This window comes from Oncorhynchus mykiss, chromosome 2, assembly GCF_057628025.1.
Source record: "Oncorhynchus mykiss isolate SJ-2025 chromosome 2, ASM5762802v1, whole genome shotgun sequence".
NCBI classification, from domain to species: domain Eukaryota; kingdom Metazoa; phylum Chordata; class Actinopteri; order Salmoniformes; family Salmonidae; genus Oncorhynchus; species Oncorhynchus mykiss.
This window is the reverse complement of record NC_143023.1, coordinates 10,478,720-10,504,897: the sequence shown is the minus strand read 5'-3', so window position 1 is coordinate 10,504,897 and position 26,178 is coordinate 10,478,720. Positions and strand designations below refer to the sequence as shown.

Sequence of the window (26,178 nt, the reverse complement as noted above, 5' to 3'; positions counted from 1 at the left end):
CTGTGTTGTGTTGCTTGTTAAAGAGAGTCTTCAGTTCTTTGGTCTGTGTTGTGTTGCTTGTTAAAGAGAGCCTTCAGTTCTTTGGTCTGTGTTGTGTTGCTTGTTAAAGAGAGTCTTCAGTGCTTTGGTCTGTGTTGTTTTGCTTGTTAAAGAGAGCCTTCAGTTCTTTGGTCTGTGTTGTGTTGCTTGTTAAAGAGAGCCTTCAGTTCTTTGGTCTGTGTTGTGTTGCTTGTTAAAGAGAGCCTTCAGTTCTTTGGTCTGTGTTGTGTTGCTTGTTAAAGAGAGCCTTCAGTTCTTTGGTCTGTGTTGTGTTGCTTGTTAAAGAGAGCCTTCAGTTCTTTGGTCTGTGTTGCTTGTTAAAGAGAGCCTTCAGTTCTTTGGTCTGTGTTGTGTTGCTTGTTAAAGAGAGCCTTCAGTTCTTTGGTCTGTGTTGTGTTGCTTGTTAAAGAGAGCCTTCAGTTCTTTGGTCTGTGTTGCGTTGCTTGTTAAAGAGAGTCTTCAGTTCTTTGGTCTGTGTTGCGTTGCTTGTTAAAGAGAGCCTTCAGTTCTTTGGTCTGTGTTGTGTTGCTTGTTAAAGAGAGCCTTCAGTTCTTTGGTCTGTGTTGTGTTGCTTGTTAAAGAGAGCCTTCAGTTCTTTGGTCTGTGTTGCTTGTTAAAGAGAGCCTTCAGTTCTTTGGTCTGTGTTGTGTTGCTTGTTAAAGAGAGCCTTCAGTTCTTTGGTCTGTGTTGTGTTGCTTGTTAAAGAGAGCCTTCAGTTCTTTGGTCTGTGTTGCGTTGCTTGTTAAAGAGAGTCTTCAGTTCTTTGGTCTGTGTTGCGTTGCTTGTTAAAGAGAGCCTTCAGTTCTTTGGTCTGTGTTGTGTTGCTTGTTAAAGAGAGCCTTCAGTTCTTTGGTCTGTGTTGTGTTGCTTGTTAAAGAGAGCCTTCAGTTCTTTGGTCTGTGTTATGTTGCTTGTTAAAGAGAGCCTTCAGTTCTTTGGTCCGTGTTGTGTTGCTTGTTAAAGAGAGCCTTCAGTTATTTGGTCTGTGTTGTGTTGCTTGTTAAAGAGAGCCTTCAGTTCTTTGGTCTGTGTTGCTTGTTAAAGAGAGCCTTCAGTTCTTTGGTCTGTGTTGTGTTGCTTGTTAAAGAGAGTCTTCAGTTCTTTGGTCTGTGTTGTGTTGCTTGTTAAAGAGAGCCTTCAGTTCTTTGATCTGTGTTGTGTTGCTTGTTAAAGAGAGCCTTCAGTTCTTTGGTCTGTGTTGTGTTGCTTGTTAAAGAGAGCCTTCAGTTCTTTGGTCTGTGTTGTGTTGCTTGTTAAAGAGAGCCTTCAGTTCTTTGGTCTGTGTTGTGTTGCTTGTTAAAGAGAGTCTTCAGTTCTTTGGTCTGTGTTGTGTTGCTTGTTAAAGAGAGCCTTCAGTTCTTTGGTCTGTGTTGTGTTGCTTGTTAAAGAGAGCCTTCAGTTCTTTGGTCCGTGTTGTGTTGCTTGTTAAAGAGAGCCTTCAGTTATTTGGTCTGTGTTGTGTTGCTTGTTAAAGAGAGCCTTCAGTTCTTTGGTCTGTGTTGCTTGTTAAAGAGAGCCTTCAGTTCTTTGGTCTGTGTTGTGTTGCTTGTTAAAGAGAGTCTTCAGTTCTTTGGTCTGTGTTGTGTTGCTTGTTAAAGAGAGTCTTCAGTTCTTTGGTCTGTGTTGTGTTGCTTGTTAAAGAGAGCCTTCAGTTCTTTGGTCTGTGTTGTGTTGCTTGTTAAAGAGAGTCTTCAGTGCTTTGGTCTGTGTTGTTTTGCTTGTTAAAGAGAGCCTTCAGTTCTTTGGTCTGTGTTGTGTTGCTTGTTAAAGAGAGCCTTCAGTTCTTTGGTCTGTGTTGTGTTGCTTGTTAAAGAGAGCCTTCAGTTCTTTGGTCTGTGTTGTATTGCTTGTTAAAGAGAGCCTTCAGTTCTTTGGTCTGTGTTGTGTTGCTTGTTAAAGAGAGCCTTCAGTTCTTTGGTCTGTGTTGCTTGTTAAAGAGAGCCTTCAGTTCTTTGGTCTGTGTTGTGTTGCTTGTTAAAGAGAGCCTTCAGTTCTTTGGTCTGTGTTGTGTTGCTTGTTAAAGAGAGCCTTCAGTTCTTTGGTCTGTGTTGTGTTGCTTGTTAAAGAGAGTCTTCAGTTCTTTGGTCTGTGTTGTGTTGCTTGTTAAAGAGAGCCTTCAGTTCTTTGGTCTGTGTTGTGTTGCTTGTTAAAGAGAGCCTTCAGTTCTTTGGTCCGTGTTGTGTTGCTTGTTAAAGAGAGCCTTCAGTTATTTGGTCTGTGTTGTGTTGCTTGTTAAAGAGAGCCTTCAGTTCTTTGGTCTGTGTTGCTTGTTAAAGAGAGCCTTCAGTTCTTTGGTCTGTGTTGTGTTGCTTGTTAAAGAGAGTCTTCAGTTCTTTGGTCTGTGTTGTGTTGCTTGTTAAAGAGAGTCTTCAGTTCTTTGGTCTGTGTTGTGTTGCTTGTTAAAGAGAGCCTTCAGTTCTTTGGTCTGTGTTGTGTTGCTTGTTAAAGAGAGTCTTCAGTGCTTTGGTCTGTGTTGTTTTGCTTGTTAAAGAGAGCCTTCAGTTCTTTGGTCTGTGTTGTGTTGCTTGTTAAAGAGAGCCTTCAGTTCTTTGGTCTGTGTTGTGTTGCTTGTTAAAGAGAGCCTTCAGTTCTTTGGTCTGTGTTGTATTGCTTGTTAAAGAGAGCCTTCAGTTCTTTGGTCTGTGTTGTGTTGCTTGTTAAAGAGAGCCTTCAGTTCTTTGGTCTGTGTTGCTTGTTAAAGAGAGCCTTCAGTTCTTTGGTCTGTGTTGTGTTGCTTGTTAAAGAGAGCCTTCAGTTCTTTGGTCTGTGTTGTGTTGCTTGTTAAAGAGAGCCTTCAGTTCTTTGGTCTGTGTTGCGTTGCTTGTTAAAGAGAGTCTTCAGTTCTTTGGTCTGTGTTGCGTTGCTTGTTAAAGAGAGCCTTCAGTTCTTTGGTCTGTGTTGTGTTGCTTGTTAAAGAGAGCCTTCAGTTCTTTGGTCTGTGTTGTGTTGCTTGTTAAAGAGAGCCTTCAGTTCTTTGGTCTGTGTTGCTTGTTAAAGAGAGCCTTCAGTTCTTTGGTCTGTGTTGTGTTGCTTGTTAAAGAGAGCCTTCAGTTCTTTGGTCTGTGTTGTGTTGCTTGTTAAAGAGAGCCTTCAGTTCTTTGGTCTGTGTTGCGTTGCTTGTTAAAGAGAGTCTTCAGTTCTTTGGTCTGTGTTGCGTTGCTTGTTAAAGAGAGCCTTCAGTTCTTTGGTCTGTGTTGTGTTGCTTGTTAAAGAGAGCCTTCAGTTCTTTGGTCTGTGTTGTGTTGCTTGTTAAAGAGAGCCTTCAGTTCTTTGGTCTGTGTTGTGTTGCTTGTTAAAGAGAGCCTTCAGTTCTTTGGTCCGTGTTGTGTTGCTTGTTAAAGAGAGCCTTCAGTTATTTGGTCTGTGTTGTGTTGCTTGTTAAAGAGAGCCTTCAGTTCTTTGGTCTGTGTTGCTTGTTAAAGAGAGCCTTCAGTTCTTTGGTCTGTGTTGTGTTGCTTGTTAAAGAGAGTCTTCAGTTCTTTGGTCTGTGTTGTGTTGCTTGTTAAAGAGAGCCTTCAGTTCTTTGATCTGTGTTGTGTTGCTTGTTAAAGAGAGCCTTCAGTTCTTTGGTCTGTGTTGTGTTGCTTGTTAAAGAGAGCCTTCAGTTCTTTGGTCTGTGTTGTGTTGCTTGTTAAAGAGAGCCTTCAGTTCTTTGGTCTGTGTTGTGTTGCTTGTTAAAGAGAGTCTTCAGTTCTTTGGTCTGTGTTGTGTTGCTTGTTAAAGAGAGCCTTCAGTTCTTTGGTCTGTGTTGTGTTGCTTGTTAAAGAGAGCCTTCAGTTCTTTGGTCTGTGTTGCTTGTTAAAGAGAGCCTTCAGTTCTTTGGTCTGTGTTGTGTTGCTTGTTAAAGAGAGCCTTCAGTTCTTTGGTCTGTGTTGTGTTGCTTGTTAAAGAGAGTCTTTGGTCTGTGTTGTGTTGCTTGTTAAAGAGAGCCTTCAGTTCTTTGGTCCGTGCTTGATGATGGACATCATTGTGTCCAGGAGACTGCCGTTCCTGTGCTTGAAACTAAACGTCTAGCTCTGCAGATCTGAGAATTGTGTGGTAGTCTCGTACTAACTTAATTTGCTATCTGCCTGCCAGATACATTGAATTCCATTTGCTTACTAAATCAGTGATCTTTACTCTGAAAACCCCTGAAATGCAGAGCCGTGGAGGGGAGCTTTGCTCTGAAAGCCCCTAAAATGCAGAGCTGTGGAGGGGAGCTTTGCCTTACTCTCTCCTCCATCTAACTTCACCATTAACTACTGCAGTAACACCATTACCTCATGTTCTATCAACAGCCAGAGGGAGGGAGACTTTCTCTGTGGAGACTTCTACTCAGAGCTGGGATGATGGCAAGTCTGTCCAGACAGTCAGACAGGCATGGCAGGAGACTGAGACAGGCCAGACGGTCAGTCGGACTGTCAGTCCGACATGGCAGGGACGAGTGTCTGATGAACAGCAGCAGGGGAGACTGGAGGAGGAGAAAGAGGAGGATTGGTCTGTCCTGCTGGGCAGACGACTCTCCCTTCCCTATGTCCCCTACCCCATGATGAAACCGCCAGGTATCTGTTGTTAACCTCATTCTGTACCTGGTGTAGCTGTCACCGTGTGCATCCTCACTTTGACAATGAATCCTCCGTTGAGGTGTGCTTTAGAAGTTGACAGTGATGGAAGGTGAACCTGCTAAGCTCGACACCGACCGTGATGACATCTTTAAAGATGTTGCTCTGTCATGTACTGGCTTATTTAATGTTGCTATCTTATCAATGGTGCTTGGCCCTCATTGATGTAGAGCTGTGCTACTGTGGTAAGTATGCTTTGCTGATGATCCTCTGTTTGCAGTGTGCTCACGTGCTACGTTATTTTTCCATATGTAAGGGATCCGATCTGTTCTAAATGTTTCTGTGACGTCCTCAGTCAAATACCGCTCTGCCCAGGTGGCAAAGGTGGCCACGGCCAAAATTCTGGAGAGGCTGCTACAGCCAAGGCAGGAACAAAGTGATGACTGGGTCATGCAGTTGGACCGCAGCTTTGAGTTTGCAGACACATCTCCATGTGAGTCGTCACACTACATACATTCACTAGCGGTTGTTCATTAGCACAGAAATAGAGTTTTGCAGAACAGACATGATTGTCTGTCTGGTAGAACAGGGAATCACAATTTCTGTCTAACGTTCTGAACGTTTCACCACACTGATTAGGCTACACTCCTGTTCTTCCTCTACTGATAACCCCAATCTGCCCCTCCTCAGTCTCTCCCCCAGTCTCCCTGGAGAAGGAGGAGACTAGGCAGGAGAGGAGGGAGGTGATCAAGAGGCTCCAGGAAGGGGTGTTCCTGGTGGAGAAGCTGAGGGAGGTAGAGGTGCTGGATGAGAGACTGAGGGAGGTGAAGGTTTTGGAAGAACGGCTGCAGGAGGTGGATGAGCTGGAGGAGAGGATACAGGAGGAGGTGGAAGCCAGGCAGGAGGAGGAGGGAGGGGTAGAACAAGAGGAGGGGGAGGTAGAGGAGGAGGTGGTAGAGGCAGCGGAAGAGAATGTGGAGGAAGTAGATGAGTTGGAGGAGCAGATAAAGGAGGTGTTTCTCAAAGGATTGCTGCCAGATGAGTCAGGGGAAGATGAGGGACTAAAAGAGGAGAGTATGGAAGAGGCAGAGGAATCTGAAAAAGGGTGGTCAAATGTGGCAAGCACCTCCTCTGTGGTACGGAGAGTAGATTTGAGGACCCAGAATAGTGTGACTATAGTGAAAGAGATGAGGCAACAAGAAGGAGGGATGGAGGAGGAGACGCTGGAACAGGTGGCGGTTTCAGACGAGGGATTGAAAGAGGATGAAGGATGGTTAGAGGAGAGGAAGCATCAGGCTTTGGTGGAAGGGTTGCCAGAGGGGCTTGAGGAAAGGAGAGGAGAGATAAGAGTGGAAAGGAGGAGGAAGAAGGTGACTATAGTGACACAGGATGAGAGTCTTCCAGATGAACTAGAGAAGAAAGCATCTGAGAAGTTGTCAGAGGACCAGATAGGAGGCCATTTTTATAAAGAGGGACAACTTATGGTGAAATTCAATGAACTATTTGCGGCAGAGAAGTTAGGGTTACCGATAGTTACAATTCAGCAGGAGTGGCTCCAAGAACAGGAAAAGGTCAGGGAGGAGAAACAGGAGGAGAGAGTGGAACAGGTGAAGATTTCAGGCGAGGGATTGATAGAGGTGAAAGGAGGTCTAGAGGATAGGATGCGGCAGATGTCGGAGGAAAGGTTGCGAGAGGGAGAGCAGACTGTGGTGAAAACCAAGAAAACAGTGAGAATAGTGGAAGAAATGAGGAGAACACAGAAGACACTCGAGGAAAAGTCATCAGAGGACATTTTATCAGAGGAAAGGCTGGGAGATGGTTTTTATACAGAGGGGGAAGTTTTGGTGAAATTCAGAAAGGATGTGGAGAGGGTTCCACATAGAGTCAGACAAATGGAGAAGCCCCAAGAAGAAGAAGAAGAAGAAGAGGTAGTGGAAGTGAATATGCAGCCATCCCAGCCAGAAGACAATGACGATTGGGTTGTGCTGCTGGACAGCCTCCCACACAAGACTCTTTATAAGCCTCCAGGTACGTCCCATCAACCGATCAGCTTTGCTTCTCCCCTTTGAAACCGTTATGGAAACGCTTGCTTTACCACCACCCACACAATTACCGACAATTCCATCTCGAACATTCCCTCCGCAAAGCTAACCAGCTATTGTGTGTTTTACAACAATTGCCATTTCAATTGAAAGATAAACCTTTGGTGCAGTATAGATTTGTGTGGCTGAGAGAACTGCTGTCTCTACTTTGTCAGTCATGCCAGCCGACTCCGCTCTGGTGCCTGTGGTCTCCACAAGATTCTCTGTGGTGTTAGTAGACACGGTCAAGCAGAGAGCACCAGAGAGGGAATGCATTGAAGTGGAGGCCACACAGCAACAGCCTGAAAGGGGATTGGTGGAAGGACGGAGATTGTGGCAAATGCAGGAAGATGATTGGTTTATGCTCTTGGACCTGGTTGATCGTGTTCCTTCAGGTGTACCAACCACACCAGTTTCAGGTATGAAGAACTTTCATCAAGCCCTGCTGCTTGTGCTATGCCTCAATTATTGGTATTTTATGGATTGAAACAACTGGCCTACAATGACTGATTAATCATCGAGCTAGGCTTTGAACTTCATGTCTCTCACGGTTCATGGTGTCTTTATCTATCAGCTTCTTTGCAAGAGCAAGTTCAGGTGTACGTAGATGAAACCATCTCTTCCATGGTTAAAGTGATGACAGCGGTGCAGAGAGAGGAGACCAGGGTGACTGTAGTGGAGGAGATGGAGTTACAGGAAGACCAGAGCCGTCTGGAACAGAAACTGTCACAGAGAGAGATGGAAGATGGCTGGTTTGTTCTGCTGGACATTGTTCCCAGAGAACCATCTGTGATTCCGTCAGGTACTTCCATGATTTTCATGCACTGCTTCCCAGTCCCACCACAATATTAACAACATCTCCCCTGAGCCTGTGCTTCATATGCTGCAGAAAACTTTCAAATAAGAATAACTAACAAGACATTTGACTATCCACCAAGAGAAGGGCTTCAGATACATTGCTTTGTGTAGTAATTTCAATTATCTTCCAGTATCTGAGGAATGTGTGTTTGTATCAGCTTCTGTGGAAGAGCGTATTCCGGTATACCCTGAGGAAAGCGTCTCCTCTGTGGTTGAGTTGACGACAGTAGAGCAGAGAGAGGAGAGAAGGGTGACTGTAATGGAAGAGGAGCGACGTCAAGAAGAAGTTATACTTCCACCACAGCCATCAAGAGAAATGGACAATGACTGGTTTGTGCAACTGGATGTCGTGCCCAGAGAAACATCCTATATACCACCAGGTACCCCATACAATTCAAGGCTTTGCGCCTCAGCCCCTGATTCCATCAAAAATATACCCAACTCAACTCACCAAACTCGCAGACTAACCGTAGTGCTTTTCCCATATGAACTTTGGAATGTTTATCTGGGAATATGATCTTTGATGACATGGCTTTTTGTGAGCCCACACATCTAGCTGAATCTGAAGGGTATGTACTATGTGTGTTTGTATCAGTCGCTCCAGCAGAGCCAACACCGGTTTCTCCAGATGTGATCAGCCCTGTGGTTGAGGTAAAGGCTGAACAGCAGAAGCCAGTGGTGGTTCTGGTGGAGGAGATGAGGCCACAACAGGAACGGGAAGTAGAGGAGTGGCAGCGACAACCAGAGAGAGATGATGATTGGTTTACACTGTTTGCTGATGTCCGTGAGGAGCCGATCATTGTACCACCAGTGGGGTTTGTTCTGTTGGATGCAGTCCGTGAAGAACGTGCTGGGGTTCCACCAGGTACCTCAGACATACAGTACTGCCAACAAGCTAACTAACCAAACCTACGCGTTTTTCTTGTGTGAATTAGGAACATGATATCTCTTGGGTTATGACTGGTCAATCATCAACAGGACCCTCAAATAGTAGTTGTGGTATATCAAGCTCTCTGTGTGTCTTTTTGCTCCAGTTTCCCTGGCTGTTAGCGATAGGGTATACCCAGAGGTTGTGCCCGCCAAACATCTGACCATTGAGCCTGAACCAAGAGTGTTTGTGGTGGAAGCAGTCCGATCACTTCCTGAAGACGTTGCCCTGGAGGGTAAGGCAACACAACCGCAGAGAGAGCAGGATGATGATTGGTTTTTGCAGCTGGATGTTGCCCCTAAAGTAGCAGGTACTTTGACCATTCTAAGCTTGCTGTTGGCCACTCGAAATACAAATACCAACCCTTCTCTTGCATCCAAAGGCTCTCAATTGTTGTGTGAGCCTATTGACTATCCACAAAAGCTTTTGGCAAGGATTACACTATTATATTTACATGTTCTAGTAAAAGACTTGATCCCTTGTGGACTGTTGGGCTGTGTTTCTGTCTCTATCAGCTGCACCAGTGGTGGTGATTTACTCTGGTGTGAGCACCACAGCTGTTACGGTGGTGAAGGAGACAGTGGAACAGAAACCACCAAAGACCGTGAGGATCATGGAAGAGACTGTTAAGATGGAGGAGGGGCCTGTGGTAACACCTAAAGAAGTGGATGATGATTGGTTTGTGCTCTGGGACCGCGCTCCCTCCAAGATACTGACCACACCCAAGGGTATTGCTGCTTGACCACCGTCTGCCCCTTTTTGTTTGGTAAAACGCTGAACCCAGATTGTGTATTACTTGGCATTGATAAGCCTGTTATCCTTGTTTTATTTCAGCGTTCCATGTAGACAGAGAGGTTATAGAGCTGGTACCCCGGAGAACAGTGATTGTGGTGGAGGAAACTAGGAAACCACATAGAGTGGTGGAGGACAGACGTCAACCGGAGGTTGAACTGGTGAAAACACTGCCTCCCCAAGAGAGAGGGGAGGGTGATGATTGGTTCACGCTCTTTGAAGCCTCTCGCCAAGAGCCTGTGAAAATGCCAACAGGTACCCACTACCCGCATCATCCTGAGCTCGGTTGTGCTTCACATTACCCTATATATTTTTTATAATGATGTGTCGTAAAGGGTCTCTAATCAGATATGTGCAGCTTTGGCCACAATCAGATTCTGTGTTATAATTTGTGAATGGTAAGAGTATCATAGTCGAGTCTCCTGGGTACTCTGTGTCTGTCTGTATCAGTTGCTGTGGTAACTAGACCTGCCCCTGTGGTTGACGTGATGGTGACGAGCACAGAGCAGAGAACCCAGAAAAGGGTGACGATAGTGGAGGAGAGGTGGAGAGAGGAGAGGACCCTGCAGCAGAGACTGCCTCAGAGACAGAGAGAGGTGGACGATGACTGGTTTGTCCTGCTGGATGCTGCCCCTAAAGAATTAGGTACCCCCCCATCTCTTCATTTCCCTATCCCCCTGCTTTTCCTGCTCATTTTAGCTGCAGACTGAGACTACCAAAAGACTGAAACTACCGAAAACATCAGTTCATTTTGTCCGGCATATCTATTTGGAATTCAATTCAATCGCAGATTGAGATCACTATTGCTAGTTTGAATTTTTTTGAGAATTGCAAAATGGTCTTCTACTGATACTTTAACGATGCATGTAAGCTGTGTCTTAGATAAGAGCTCTGTTTGTGTGTTTGTATCAGTTGCTCTCCGTGAGCGTCTCCAGGTCTATACTGACATAACTGTGGTCAAAGGTCCAGCCGTTCAGCCCAAACCCAGAGTGGTGGTTGAGGAGGAGAAGAGACCAGCACAACCCCAGAGAGATGTGGATGACCATTGGTTTGTGTTGCGGGATAAAAAATCGGTTGCAGGTACTTTGCGTCTTGAGTTTTTGCGTGCTGCCCTAAAACAATATGTTGATCTCACACCCGCTCTCCAACCTCAACTTACCAGAAAAGCTGACTAACATTCGTCCAACACTTTTACAACGTGGTTGTGCTTTGTCATGGGATTTTCCCCTGAAAAATATGTTGTTTGACGAACCAATGGGTCGTTGGTTATGCTTTGCTTTATAGAAGAAATACATATTTAGTTTTCCTTCTAACGGCTTTAGGAATACTATACCACAGTGAGGCTCATTAACCCCATGAGTCAGGACAACTTCTAACGGCTTTAGGAATACTATACCACAGTGAGGCGTGAGCTCAGTAACCCCATGAGTCAGGACAACTTCTAACGGCTTTAGGAATACTATACCACAGTGAGGCTCATTAACCCCATGAGTCAGGACAACTTCTAACGGCTTTAGGAATACTATACCACAGTGAGGCTCATTAACCCCATGAGTCAGGACAACTTCTAACGGCTTTAGGAATACTATACCACAGTGAGGCTCATTAACCCCATGAGTCAGGACAACTTCTAACGGCTTTAGGAATACTATACCACAGTGAGGCGTGAGCTCAGTAACCCCATGAGTCAGGACAACTTCTAACGGCTTTAGGAATACTATACCACAGTGAGGCTCATTAACCCCATGAGTCAGGACAACTTCTAACGGCTTTAGGAATACTATACCACAGTGAGGCTCATTAACCCCATGAGTCAGGACAACTTCTAACGGCTTTAGGAATACTATACCACAGTGAGGCTCATTAACCCCATGAGTCAGGACAACTTCTAACGGCTTTAGGAATACTATACCACAGTGAGGCTCATTAACCCCATGAGTCAGGACAACTTCTAACGGCTTTAGGAATACTATACCACAGTGAGGCTCATTAACCCCATGAGTCAGGACAACTTCTAACGGCTTTAGGAATACTATACCACAGTGAGGCTCATTAACCCCATGAGTCAGGACAACTTCTAACGGCTTTAGGAATACTATACCACAGTGAGGCGTGACCTCATTAACCCCATGAGTCAGGACAACTTCTAACGGCTTTAGGAATACTATACCACAGTGAGGCTCATTAACCCCATGAGTCAGGACAACTTCTAACGGCTTTAGGAATACTATACCACAGTGAGGCGTGAGCTCAGTAACCCCATGAGTCAGGACAACTTCTAACGGCTTTAGGAATACTATACCACAGTGAGCTCATTAACCCCATGAGTCAGGACAACTTCTAACGGCTTTAGGAATACTATACCACAGTGAGGCTCATTAACCCCATGAGTCAGGACAACTTCTAACGGCTTTAGGAATACTATACCACAGTGAGGCGTGAGCTCAGTAACCCCATGAGTCAGGACAACTTCTGCTATTTGCATCGTTGGTTATTAACCCCATGAGTCAGGACAACTTCTGCTATTTGTATCGTTGGTTATTAACCCCATGAGTCAGGACAACTTCTGCTATTTGTATCGTTGGTTATTAACCCCATGAGTCAGGAAAACTTCTGCTATTTGCATCGTTGGTTATTAACCCCATGAGTCAGGACAACTTCTGCTATTTGTATCGTTGGTTATTAACCCCATGAGTCAGGACAACTTCTGCTATTTGTATTGTTGGTTATTAACCCCATGAGTCAGGACAACTTCTGCTATTTGTATCGTTGGTTATTAACCCCATGAGTCAGGACAACTTCTGCTATTTGTATCGTTGGTTATTAACCCCATGAGTCAGGACAACTTCTGCTATTTGTATTGTTGGTTATTAACCCCATGAGTCAGGACAACTTCTGCTGTTTGTATCGTTGGTTATTAACCCCATGAGTCAGGACAACTTCTGCTATTTGTATCGTTGGTTATTAACCCCATGAGTCAGGACAACTTCTGCTATTTACATCATTGGTTATTAACCCCATGAGTCAGGACAACTTCTGCTATTTGTATCGTTGGTTATTAACCCCATGAGTCAGGACAACTTCTGCTATTTGCATCGTTGGTTATTAACCCCATGAGTCAGGACAACTTCTGCTATTTGCATCGTTGGTTATTAACCCCATGAGTCAGGACAACTTCTGCTATTTGTATCGTTGGTTATTAACCCCATGAGTCAGGACAACTTCTGCTGTTTGTATTGTTGGTTATTAACCCCATGAGTCAGGACAACTTCTGCTATTTGTATCGTTGGTTATTAACCCCATGAGTCAGGACAACTTCTGCTGTTTGTATTGTTGGTTATTAACCCCATGAGTCAGGACAACTTCTGCTATTTGTATCGTTGGTTATTAACCCCATGAGTCAGGACAACTTCTGCTATTTGTATCGTTGGTTATTAACCCCATGAGTCAGGACAACTTCTGCTATTTGTATCGTTGGTTATTAACCCCATGAGTCAGGACAACTTCTGCTATTTGTATCGTTGGTTATTAACCCCATGAGTCAGGACAACTTCTGCTATTTGTATCATTGGTTATTAACCCCATGAGTCAGGACAACTTCTGCTATTTGTATCGTTGGTTATTAACCCCATGAGTCAGGACAACTTCTGCTATTTGTATCGTTGGTTATTAACCCCATGAGTCAGGACAACTTCTGCTATTTGTATTGTTGGTTATTAACCCCATGAGTCAGGACAACTTCTGCTATTTGTATCGTTGGTTATTAACCCCATGAGTCAGGACAACTTCTGCTATTTGTATCGTTGGTTATTAACCCCATGAGTCAGGACAACTTCTGCTATTTGTATTGTTGGTTATTAACCCCATGAGTCAGGACAACTTCTGCTGTTTGTATCGTTGGTTATTAACCCCATGAGTCAGGACAACTTCTGCTATTTGTATCGTTGGTTATTAACCCCATGAGTCAGGACAACTTCTGCTATTTGCATCGTTGGTTATTAACCCCATGAGTCAGGACAACTTCTGCTATTTACATCATTGGTTATTAACCCCATGAGTCAGGACAACTTCTGATATTTGTATCGTTGGTTATTAACCCCATGAGTCAGGACAACTTCTGCTATTTGTATCGTTGGTTATTAACCCCATGAGTCAGGACAACTTCTGCTATTTGTATCGTTGGTTATTAACTCAATGAGTCAGGACAACTTCTGCTATTTGTATTGTTGGTTATTAACCCCATGAGTCAGGACAACTTCTGCTATTTGTATCGTTGGTTATTAACCCCATGAGTCAGGACAACTTCTGCTATTTGCATCGTTGGTTATTAACCCCATGAGTCAGGACAACTTCTGCTATTTGTATCGTTGGTTATTAACTCAATGAGTCAGGACAACTTCTGCTATTTACATCATTGGTTATTAACCCCATGAGTCAGGACAACTTCTGCTATTTGTATCGTTGGTTATTAACCCCATGAGTCAGGACAACTTCTGCTGTTTGTATTGTTGGTTATTAACCCCATGAGTCAGGACAACTTCTGCTATTTGTATCGTTGGTTATTAACTCAATGAGTCAGGACAACTTCTGCTGTTTGTATCGTTGGTTATTAACTCAATGAGTCAGGACAACTTCTGCTGTTTGCATCATTGGCTACGGTTGAGAAGTAATGGCCATGCTTTGCTGCCTGTTCTATATTGTGAACAGTTGCTTCCTACAACTCATCCAAGCTTTTCCCCTTGCTAGTCTCATTCTAGACTAGACTGAGCTGGCTCGTGAAGGTACAGTGTGTACCTGAAGTCTGTGTGTGCCCTGGCCTCAGAGTGTGTGTGTGTGTGTGTGGAGTTGATTATAAGTTTGTTTTGTATATGTGGATGTTCAAGATGTTCTTCTGCGCTCTGTCAGTGTGTTTACCTCTCACTACACCGGGTTTGATGGTCTCAAAGCACGCAGACCGTCTCTCTCCTGCCCTATATACAAAACCACTATCTAAATACTAACACTCCCTCTGTCCTGTCTCTCTCCTGCCAGTGGTGGCCACCCACAAGGCCGCCCGTCCGGTCAGCGCCCCAGTCTTCTCCCAGGCAGCACTGATGGAGGCAGGGATCCCCATGGCCCCCCTGGACCTCCAGCAGCCCCAGACCTCCACCCCCATCAGGCTGCCAGCCCGCCAGGACGACAGGAAGCTGCAGGTCACCGTGGAGGCAGTGGACGAGGGCTCAGCCGAGGTCAAGGTACTGCACCTAGGAACTACAACTCCCACAATCCCCTGCCGTACAGGGATCATCATCATTCACCCCTCACACACAGATATACTGGTCATAGAAGTTACAGATAGACTGGTCTCAGCAGCGATATTGCTATATTCATCACATAGTATTATTTATAAGAGAAGTATAAAATGCTGATTTTTCTATAGTTATAAATAGAATAGCTGTGCATCATCATTTCTGCCCTCCATTGGTCACAGTAATGATAGTGTAACAAAGACACACCTCAGATCACAAGTTCCTCAGATGGCTCTGCTATGGACGGGGACGAGGCTCCTAGTGGAGGATTCTAACGTCATTATGCCTTCTCTCCTCCTCCATGCCTGGGGTAACTCCAGTCTGAGCAGACGGACACTGAGGAGCCGGTTCAAATGAGGAAGGTCAGACCTTTGACCTTGTCCCGACTCCTGCTTGTGCATTATATTAGTATTGTAGTCACTCCACTCCCATTCTAACTTACACCACTGCCAAGTCTCCCATCCATAAGACTAACTTCACCCTCTCCTCGTTTTATTCTCCTGGTTTCATTTGAATACTGCTCACAAAACTACAAGGTCTTTGAGTTGACCTCATGTTCAAGTCAGACATTGTCTATGACAACAGCATTGGTATTGGTCATGTGCACAGACTGAGATGACGTATATGAGATACATTACATATGCTTTTGGTTTGTACATCAGTCCAGACAGGAAGAAAAGTTAGGGCCTTTGAAGAATGAATGTTGAAAGAAGATTCCTCATTGGCTGCTGCATTTACATGCATGACACAGGACTAGGTTTTCATGATGACTAGTGTTTCTATTGAGTACTGTATCCCTGCATGACCCTTCACCTTTACCCCCCCCACCCCTTCAAGACACCCACTCTAATAGCCCTGTCTTGGGTCCCCTGTTTTGCACATCTGGGATTCCAGGGCCCTTGTGGCCCCCAGAGGCTCCAGGCCACTCTGCATGCAGACCCCTCACCACCCCCCTCCCCATGCAACAATGCATGTCCACGTTGTGACGTCTGCTATGATGTCACGTGGAACCTGTGTAACCCACACCTTTCTCCTTTTTTGTTCCTTCACAGAAAAGAGCTAAGAGAACTGAGGGTGACTCAATTTATATCAGACATAGTCTTTTAATGTTGGAGGTTTGTTTCCCTGTCTTCTGGAGATCTGTCTCTGTACACAGTTTTCTTGCTCTTTGGCTACTGGCTGCTATAATACAACAGGCTGCTTTGCATGTGACATTACTGATTCACATCTTGTGTATTACATAGGCGTCTTTGCTTTTGCTAGTGGATGATTTTGACTGTGTAACCTCTAATTTGCTTTGTGTGTGGCGATATTAACTCAACACAACTAGCTACTTGTTTCAGGGGAATGTTGTTGAGTACTTGATATCTCCTGATTGCTTCTCGCAAAGTATATGATTGGGATTGTGGTCTCTTCTCCCCAGACATCACACCATTCACGTTCCATGAAAGGGAGCCAGGAGTGTTTAATTTGTGGTGTTTGTAGATACCGTTACTAATCGGCCACGTTATGCAGCTGAGATGTTGTTCCGTCTCCTAGCTCGGCCATTTGAGTGTTAGTAGAAGCATTACCATTACATTCCTGACATCTTGTTTCAGCTTTGTCTCTCCTCGGTATACAGTAGAAAAGTGCTTCATCTCCATACTCCATATAGGGCAGGCCACCACCAACCTTCCCTCTCCACCACTCTGCCATCTCCATACTCCATATAGGGCAGGCCACCACTCTGCCATCTCCATACTCCATATAGGGCAGGCCACAACTCTGCCATCTCCATACTCCATATAGGACAGGCCACCACTCTGCCATCTCCATACTCCATATAGGGCAGGCCACAACTCTGCCATCTCCATACTCCATATAGGGCAGGCCACAACTCTGCCATCTCCATACTCCATATAGGGCAGGCCACAACTCTGCCATCTCCATACTCCATATAGGGCAGGCCACCACTCTGCCATCTCCATACTCCATATAGGGCAGGCCACCACTCTGCCATCTCCATACTCCATATAGGGCAGGCCCCCACCAACCTTCCCTCTCTACCACTCTGCCATCTCCATACTCCATATAGGGCAGGCGACCACCAGCCTTCCCTCTCTACCACTCTGCCATCTCCATACTCCATATAGGGCAGGCCACCACCAACCTTCCCTCTCTACCACTCTGCCATCTCCATACTCCATATAGGGCAGGCCACCACTCTGCCATCTCCATACTCCATACAGGGCAGGCCACCACTCTGCCATCTCCATACTCCATATAGGGCAGGCCACCACTCTGCCATCTCCATACTCCATATAGGGCAGGCCACAACTCTGCCATCTCCATACTCCATATAGGGCAGGCCACCACTCTGCCATCTCCATACTCCATATAGGGCAGGCCCCCACCAACCTTCCCTCTCCACCACTCTGCCATCTCCATACTCCATATAGGGCAGGCCACAACTCTGCCATCTCCATACTCCATATAGGGCAGGCCACCACTCTGCCATCTCCATACTCCATATAGGGCAGGCCACCACTCTGCCATCTCCATACTCCATATAGGGCAGGCCACCACTCTGCCATCTCCATACTCCATATAGGGCAGGCCACAACTCTGCCATCTCCATACTCCATATAGGGCAGGCCACCACTCTGCCATCTCCATACTCCATATAGGGCAGGCCACCACTCTGCCATCTCCATACTCCATATAGGGCAGGCCACCACTCTGCCATCTCCATACTCCATATAGGGCAGGCCACCACTCTGCCATCTCCATACTCCATATAGGGCAGGCCACCACTCTGCCATCTCCATACTCCATATAGGGCAGGCCACAACTCTGCCATCTCCATACTCCATATAGGGCAGGCCACCACTCTGCCATCTCCATACTCCATATAGGGCAGGCCACCACTCTGCCATCTCCATACTCCATATAGGGCAGGCCACCACTCTGCCATCTCCATACTCCATATAGGGCAGGCCACCACCAACCTTCCCTCTCCACCACTCTGCCATCTCCATACTCCATATAGGGCAGGCCACCACTCTGCCATCTCCATACTCCATATAGGGCAGGCCACCACTCTGCCATCTCCATACTCCATATAGGGCAGGCCCCCACCAACCTTCCCTCTCTACCACTCTGCCATCTCCATACTCCATATAGGGCAGGCCACCACCAACCTTCCCTCTCCACCACTCTGCCATCTCCATACTCCATATAGGGCAGGCCACCACTCTGCCATCTCCATACTCCATATAGGGCAGGCCACCACTCTGCCATCTCCATACTCCATATAGGGCAGGCCACCACTCTGCCATCTCCATACTCCATATAGGGCAGGCCACAACTCTGCCATCTCCATACTCCATATAGGGCAGGCCACCACTCTGCCATCTCCATACTCCATATAGGGCAGGCCACAACTCTGCCATCTCCATACTCCATATAGGGCAGGCCACCACTCTGCCATCTCCATACTCCATATAGGGCAGGCCACCACTCTGCCATCTCCATACTCCATATAGGGCAGGCCACAACTCTGCCATCTCCATACTCCATATAGGGCAGGCCACCACTCTGCCATCTCCATACTCCATATAGGGCAGGCCACCACTCTGCCATCTCCATACTCCATATAGGGCAGGCCACCACCAACCTTCCCTCTCCACCACTCTGCCATCTCCATACTCCATATAGGGCAGGCCACCACCAACCTTCCCTCTCCACCACTCTGCCATCTCCATACTCCAAATAGGGCAGGCCACCACCAACCTTCCCTCTCCACCACTCTGCCATCACATATCTTTCCACTCACCAGCTCGTCCACTATTTGTGGCCCTTTCTGAATCTAGTTTATGATGTATTCCCAGTCATATATTTATGTCATTGTGAATAAATGACATCTAAGAGTTCCACTGCTCTCATCACCATAAGATTCATCCAGCCACAGATACAGGATGCTGCTGTCGCTGCATAGTGACCACCTGCGTCTGTGACCTAAAGTAATGTGTGCTAACATCACCTCGCTCTCATCCGCTGTGATTTGTAACCTGATCAGATTCTATATAGTGCTGCTCACTAATTGAACGGGTGGATTTATCAATGAGAGCTCAGAGAATCCATTTGATTTTGAATGGATCTGATGAACTGAGTTCCTGCCTGCTTTAACGCTGTAGCTTTGAGTTAAATAGAACAGCAAAAGTCACCTGCTGCTTGGTTGACATTGTTTATGATCTAAACATGTTCATATGAGTGACATTGTTTCTGACACACCTGCTTTCTCTCTCCACCTTCTACACATCTACTCTGTCACTCTTCTTCTCCACACCTATTTTCCAAACCAAATGTTTGTCATTTTCCACTTTACCTCTCTCTCCACCTCTCTCTCTCTCTCTACCTCTCACTCTACCTCTCTCTCTACCTCTCACTCTACCTCTCACTATACCTCTCTCTCTCTCTCTCTCTCTCTCTCTCTCTACCTCTCACTCTACCTCTCTCTCTACCTCTCACTCTACCTCGCTCTCTCTCACTCTACCTCTCTCTTTTTCTCTCTCTCTCTTCCCCCTCTTCTCCCTCCCTCTCTCTCTCCCCTCTTCTCCCTCCCTCTCTCTTCTCTCTCCCCCCTCCCTTTTCCTCCCTCTCTCTCCTCTCTCCCACTCCCCCTCTCCTTCCTCCCTCCCTCTCCACTTCTCCCTCCCTTTTCCTCCCTCTCCTCTCTCTCCCACTCCCCCTCTTCTCCCTCCCTCTCTCTTCTCTCTTCCCCCTCCCTTTTCCTCCCTCTCCTCTCTCCCTACCTCTCTCCCACTCCCCCTCTCCTTCCTTCCTCCCTCCCACTCCCCCTCTTCTCCCTCCCTCTCTCTTCCCCCTCCCTTTTCCTCCCTCTCCTCTCTCCCTACCTCTCTCCCACTCCCCCTCTCCTCTCTCTCTCCCTCTCTCTTCTCTCTCTCCCCTCTTCTCCCTCCCTCTCTCTTCTCTCTCCCCCCTCCCTTTTCCTCTCTCTCCTCTCTCCCTACCTCTCTCCCACTCCCCCTCTCCTTCCTTCCTCCCTCCCTCTCCACTTCTCCCTCCCTCCAGGACTTTGAGAAGCCCCAGGAGGATCTCATCAGGCATCATACTAGTATCAGTGAGCTGAAGAGGAACTTCATGGCATCTGTCCCAGAGTCCCGGGGGCCCAGCGAATGGGACAAGCGCCTGTCCACTCACTCCCCCTTCCGCAGCCTGGGCATCAACGGACAGCCTTTACCTGATGCCGACGGGGTGAGTACCATCTCAGACCAGACACTGTGCCGTACCCCACCACACACCCCTCCCCTCAGTTCTCTGTAGTTCACGCCAGCTTCCCAGCTCTCCCATTCCACAGAGAAGGAATGGATGTTAGCACACAATGTCGGGGTCAGTTCCATTTCAATGCAAGTCAATTTGGGAGATGAGGAGAAATTGAAATGTGTGAATATATTCCTGAATTGACTGAATGGAAGTAGCCCACCACACGTTTCCCTCTGTATGGCTGTCTGTTGTGTTCTCTGAGTTGATGTGTTGGGGTGGAGAACCACAACACCATCCTGTGGTTCTACTTTTTGTTCCTCCTTGGTTTGTGTTGATGCGATGCAAACACTTATTGCATGTCTTTGAACAAGGCCTTTTGTCTTCAACCGGACCCATCTAGTCTATGAAAGGCTTTCTGTCATTACTACCCTCCTAAAATGGAAAGATTTCTGTTTGCATGGGCCAACTGAAGAACACCTTGTCCAGACTGATTGGAACAGATCAGTCTGTTCGCCTTGTGGCCCAGTCTGTCTGAATGTTCAGCTGTTTGTTGTGGGGAAGGGACTTATGGTTTGGGCATGTGGTGTCTGAGCCTATTGGTCAGGTTTCTAAGCCCAGCTCTGTCTTTACCTCCTCATTCATTGGCTGTCCCTTAGTCTGACCCTCCCCTCAGTGCATGACAACCAGACCTGATTGGACAGAGAAACTGCATGACCCTGTGACTTGAAGATCATGACCTTGGATTAGAAGAGTTGAGCTGTGTGCTCGTCCTCCTGTCTCCTCTTTCCCTCAGTGATGTGCTTGTTTTCTGCTTCATGTCCTCCATCCTGCCTCCTTCTCCCAAATACTGCCCCTCTTTCCCTAACTCTGCTTTCCCGCACTTCCTTTTTCTCACTTTGCTTTGTTATTCCGTGTACTGATACTCCTGTCCCCAAGCCCACAACTGAAGTCTGAAGGCCCACAGGTTACCCATAACCACCTAGTCCAACTCAGACATGCGTTCTCCATTCTTCCTCTCTTAGACCATGACACAGCTTTGCATAGCCTTCCTATCCATTACCCTACATCAGACATTTCAACATCCCCTACCTCTCTCATCTCTCTCCCCCTCTCCACCCTCACCCTTCTCCCCTCAGTTCGCCATCCGCCTTCCGCGTGGCCCCCTGCAAGACTTCTACTCTAAACGCAGCTGAGGTGGCATCCTAGGGGCCCCTCGAGCCAGCCCAGAGGGAGAGGACCAGAGAGAGGGATGTGTGTAGGCAGGCCATCAACCTCTAGCTCCTTCTTCTTCTCTTCTTCATCACAGCTCTTCATCATCATCTTCTTCTACTTCAGAAACTGCTTCCTGTCATGTGACTCTTACTTCCTGTGTATCTTGCTCAGTCCCCCCCTCCCCAACTCTTCCTGACTGTTCCTACAGACTGTTGCTCCTTCCTAAAAAGTTGAAAGACTTGACGATGACCCCACTTCTGTTTTTGTATATCTGATTATCTGGACTAGACGAGGTGCGTCTGACAATGACAGTTGACAGGTGGCTTTTTACAGTAGGAACAGTTTTGATATGTGCAGGTTCCACTAATGGAAGGTGTTTTTGTACACATCCAGACAGACATCAATGTTGTCATATGTCATCGTAGGATTAGTTAGTGGCGTGTTGTGGTATTTCATGTATGAAGTCTTCTATAGAAGCACATTAACCCAGCACTAGTGGACAGCTACAGTGTATTTTTGAGTATACAGTGTATACCTCATCACAATTCACTGTTATTTTATCTAACACTGACGAGGTAACTTTGGGGCAGCTTGATCAAATGTTATAGTATACATGACCTAAGTTTCGTTCACTGGTATTTGGTAAAACACTCTTGTCAACTGCAATATATTTTGTCCTGCTGCATGCCCCTTTGACAATCAAAATGCAATAAATTCTTGCTGAACATGTTTGATGGTGGAAAACATTGTTTCATTCCCTGCTGTTGTTCACACAGTGGATATATGTGTGCTGTGTCTTTCCTCTAGAGTGTGTGTATTACTCCTATAAGGGAAGAGCTGGACACTAAGGCAGCGCTACAACAGGACGAGTCCAGCAGCACTGTAAGACCATCGGGGGGGCCCAGCCCCAGCCCTGCTAGCACAGAAACTGGGCCTGATAGGGTTGACTCCAAATCCCATGATGCACCTGGGGTGGCAGGGCCATATGTTCAGGATGATGAGCATGTTAGCTCTGGGACCACCACCAGCCACGTACCTGTCGTTGAGGTGGAGAGGGCACAGCTGCCCCACTCCTATCAGCTCCAGGGTACAGTGCTGGAGGAGGAGGAGTCGGCAGACCCAGGGTCGAGGGGGGAGCAGTCTGGGAGGATAACTGGAACCTCCCACACCTCCTATTTCGTGAGCGGTGTTCCCCATGTCATACGCTGTTTCCAGGTAGCCCTCCCTCTGCCCTGACCAGCTCCTGTTGATTGACTCCTCTGCCTGTCCTCTACCTGTACTCTGCCTGTCCTCTGCTCTTTCTGGGTGATTCCATGGGGGACAGTGTACACTCACCCTTCTGCAGCATGGCTACAAGGAATCCAAACTGTAAACACTGAATCTGTACTGTAGTCATACTGGATGGATGGTTGAGTTCTGCTAGAGCTGGCTGCAGAGGTGGTGCACAGTGATGGTGTTTTCTCTGGTGTTGGGGGCGATGGGAAGGACCGTGTCGCTATTCTTCTCTTTCAAGCGCTCTCTCTGACACAAGATGAATTGTCTTTCTCTCTCTGACACAATATTAATTGTCTTTCTCTCTCTGACACAAGATGAATTGTCTTTCTCTCTCTGACACACTAGATGAATTGTCTTTCTCTTTCTGACACACTAGATGAATTGTCTTTCTCTCTCTGACACACTAGATTAATTGTCTTTCTCTCTCTGACACACTAGATGAATTGTCTTTCTCTCTCTGACACACTAGATGAATTGTCTTTCTCTCTCTGACACACTAGATTAATTGTCTTTCTCTCTCTGACACAAGATGAATTGTCTTTCTCTCTCTGACACACTAGATGAATTGTCTTTCTCTCTCTGACACACACTAGACAAATTGTCTTTCTCTCTCTGACACACTAGATGAATTGTCTTTCTCTCTCTGACACACTAGATGAATAGTCTTTCTCTCTCTGACACACTAGATGAATTGTCTTTCTCTCTCTGACACACTAGAAGAATTGTCTTTCTCTCTGACACACACTAGACAAATTGTCTTTCTCTCTCTGACACACTAGATGAATTGTCTTTCTCTCTCTGACACTAGATTAATTGTCTTTCTCTCTCTGACACACTAGATGAATCGTCTTTCTCTCTGACACACACTAGACGAATTGTCTTTCTCTCTCTGACACACACTAGACAAATTGTCTTTCTCTCTCTGACACGCTAGATGAATTGTCTTTCTCTCTCTGACACACTAGATGAATCGTCTTTCTTTCTCTGACACACTAGATGAATTGTCTTTCTCTCTGACACACTAGATGAATTGTCTTTCTCTTTCTGACACACTAGATGAATTGTCTTTCTCTCTCTGACACACTAGATGAATCGTCTTTCTCTCTGACACACTAGATGAATTGTCTTTCTCTCTCTGACACACTAGATGAATTGTCTTTCTCTCTCTGACACACTAGATGAATTGTCTTTCTCTCTCTGACACACTAGATGAATTGTCTTTCTCTCTCTGACACACTAGATGAATTGTCTTTCTCTCTCTGACACACTAGATTAATTGTCTTTCTTTCTCTGACACACTAGATTAATTGTCTTTCTCTCTCTGACACACTAGATGAATCGTCTTTCTCTCTCTGACACACTAGATGAATTGTCTTTCTTTCTCTGACACACTAGATGAATCGTCTTTCTCTCTCTGACACACTAGATGAATCGTCTTTCTCTCTCTGACACACTAGATGAATTGTCTTTCTTTCTCTGACACACTAGATGAATTGTCTTTCTCTCTCTGACACACTAGATTAATTGTCTTTCTCTCTCTGACACACACTAGACAAATTGTCTTTCTCTCTCTGACACACTAGATGAATTGTCTTTCTCTCTCTGACACACTAGATGAATTGTCTTTCTCTCTCTGACACACTAGATGAATTGTCTTTCTCTCTCTGACACACTAGATGAATTGTCTTTCTCTCTCTGACACACTAGATGAATTGTCTTTCTCTCTCTGACACACTAGATGAATTGTCTTTCTCTCTCTGACACACTAGATGAATTGTCTTTCTCTCTCTGACACACTAGACAAATTGTCTTTCTCTCTCTGACACAATATTAATTGTCTTTCTCTCTCTGACACAAGATGAATTGTCTTTCTCTCTCTGACACACTAGATGAATTGTCTTTCTCTTTCTGACACACTAGATGAATTGTCTTTCTCTCTCTGACACACTAGATGAATTGTCTTTCTCTCTCTGACACAAGATGAATTGTCTTTCTCTCTCTGACACACTAGATGAATTGTCTTTCTCTCTCTGACACACTAGATGAATTGTCTTTCTCTCTCTGACACACTAGATGAATTGTCTTTCTCTCTCTGACACACTAGATGAATTGTCTTTCTCTCTCTGACACACTAGATGAATTGTCTTTCTCTCTCTGACACACTAGATGAATTGTCTTTCTCTCTCTGACACACTAGATGAATTGTCTTTCTCTCTCTGACACACTAGATGAATTGTCTTTCTCTCTCTGACACACTAGACAAATTGTCTTTCTCTCTCTGACACAATATTAATTGTCTTTCTCTCTCTGACACAAGATGAATTGTCTTTCTCTCTCTGACACACTAGATGAATTGTCTTTCTCTTTCTGACACACTAGATGAATTGTCTTTCTCTCTCTGACACACTAGATTAATTGTCTTTCTCTCTCTGACACACTAGATGAATTGTCTTTCTCTCTCTGACACACTAGATGAATTGTCTTTCTCTCTCTGACACACTAGATTAATTGTCTTTCTCTCTCTGACACAAGATGAATTGTCTTTCTCTCTCTGACACACTAGATGAATTGTCTTTCTCTCTCTGACACACACTAGACAAATTGTCTTTCTCTCTCTGACACACTAGATGAATTGTCTTTCTCTCTCTGACACACTAGATGAATAGTCTTTCTCTCTCTGACACACTAGATGAATTGTCTTTCTCTCTCTGACACACTAGAAGAATTGTCTTTCTCTCTGACACACACTAGACAAATTGTCTTTCTCTCTCTGACACACTAGATGAATTGTCTTTCTCTCTCTGACACTAGATTAATTGTCTTTCTCTCTCTGACACACTAGATGAATCGTCTTTCTCTCTGACACACACTAGACGAATTGTCTTTCTCTCTCTGACACACACTAGACAAATTGTCTTTCTCTCTCTGACACGCTAGATGAATTGTCTTTCTCTCTCTGACACACTAGATGAATCGTCTTTCTTTCTCTGACACACTAGATGAATTGTCTTTCTCTCTGACACACTAGATGAATTGTCTTTCTCTTTCTGACACACTAGATGAATTGTCTTTCTCTCTCTGACACACTAGATGAATCGTCTTTCTCTCTGACACACTAGATGAATTGTCTTTCTCTCTCTGACACACTAGATGAATTGTCTTTCTCTCTCTGACACACTAGATGAATTGTCTTTCTCTCTCTGACACACTAGATGAATTGTCTTTCTCTCTCTGACACACTAGATGAATTGTCTTTCTCTCTCTGACACACTAGATGAATTGTCTTTCTTTCTCTGACACACTAGATTAATTGTCTTTCTCTCTCTGACACACTAGATGAATCGTCTTTCTCTCTCTGACACACTAGATGAATTGTCTTTCTTTCTCTGACACACTAGATGAATCGTCTTTCTCTCTCTGACACACTAGATGAATCGTCTTTCTCTCTCTGACACACTAGATGAATTGTCTTTCTTTCTCTGACACACTAGATGAATTGTCTTTCTCTCTCTGACACACTAGATTAATTGTCTTTCTCTCTCTGACACACACTAGACAAATTGTCTTTCTCTCTCTGACACACTAGATGAATTGTCTTTCTCTCTCTGACACACTAGATGAATTGTCTTTCTCTCTCTGACACACTAGATGAATTGTCTTTCTCTCTCTGACACACTAGATGAATTGTCTTTCTCTCTCTGACACACTAGATGAATTGTCTTTCTCTCTCTGACACACTAGATGAATTGTCTTTCTCTCTCTGACACACTAGACAAATTGTCTTTCTCTTTCTGACACACTAGATGAATTGTCTTTCTCTCTCTGACACACTAGATGAATTGTCTTTCTCTCTGACACACTAGATGAATCGTATTTCTCTTTCTGACACACTAGATGAA

The 26,178-nt window shown here is 45.5% G+C and overlaps 1 protein-coding gene across 50 annotated transcripts in view; it reads left to right on the top strand.

The window, feature by feature from the left end:
• Positions 1-26,178, top strand: part of LOC110510828 (protein 4.1) — a 72,843-nt gene that overhangs the window by 40,512 nt on the left and 6,153 nt on the right. For 4 of the 50 annotated variants that reach the window (XM_090188105.1, XM_090187778.1, XM_090187890.1 and 1 more), the window contains exons 12-28: positions 4,317-4,580; positions 4,936-5,073; positions 5,220-6,608; positions 6,838-7,080; positions 7,236-7,463; positions 7,651-7,899; positions 8,115-8,384; positions 8,554-8,757; positions 8,963-9,175; positions 9,282-9,494; positions 9,690-9,884; positions 10,152-10,319; positions 14,271-14,473; positions 14,848-14,889; positions 15,580-15,642; positions 19,601-19,783; positions 21,812-22,219. In XM_090188105.1, the coding sequence (XP_090044231.1) occupies positions 4,317-4,580; positions 4,936-5,073; positions 5,220-6,608; positions 6,838-7,080; positions 7,236-7,463; positions 7,651-7,899; positions 8,115-8,384; positions 8,554-8,757; positions 8,963-9,175; positions 9,282-9,494; positions 9,690-9,884; positions 10,152-10,319; positions 14,271-14,473; positions 14,848-14,889; positions 15,580-15,642; positions 19,601-19,783; positions 21,812-22,219 (4,673 nt within the window). The remainder of the gene's footprint in view (positions 1-4,316; positions 4,581-4,935; positions 5,074-5,219; positions 6,609-6,837; positions 7,081-7,235; positions 7,464-7,650; positions 7,900-8,114; positions 8,385-8,553; positions 8,758-8,962; positions 9,176-9,281; positions 9,495-9,689; positions 9,885-10,151; positions 10,320-14,270; positions 14,474-14,847; positions 14,890-15,579; positions 15,643-19,600; positions 19,784-21,811; positions 22,220-26,178) is intronic. The other 46 variants (XM_090188030.1, XM_090187938.1, XM_090187919.1 and 43 more) reach the window with 46 other exon arrangements.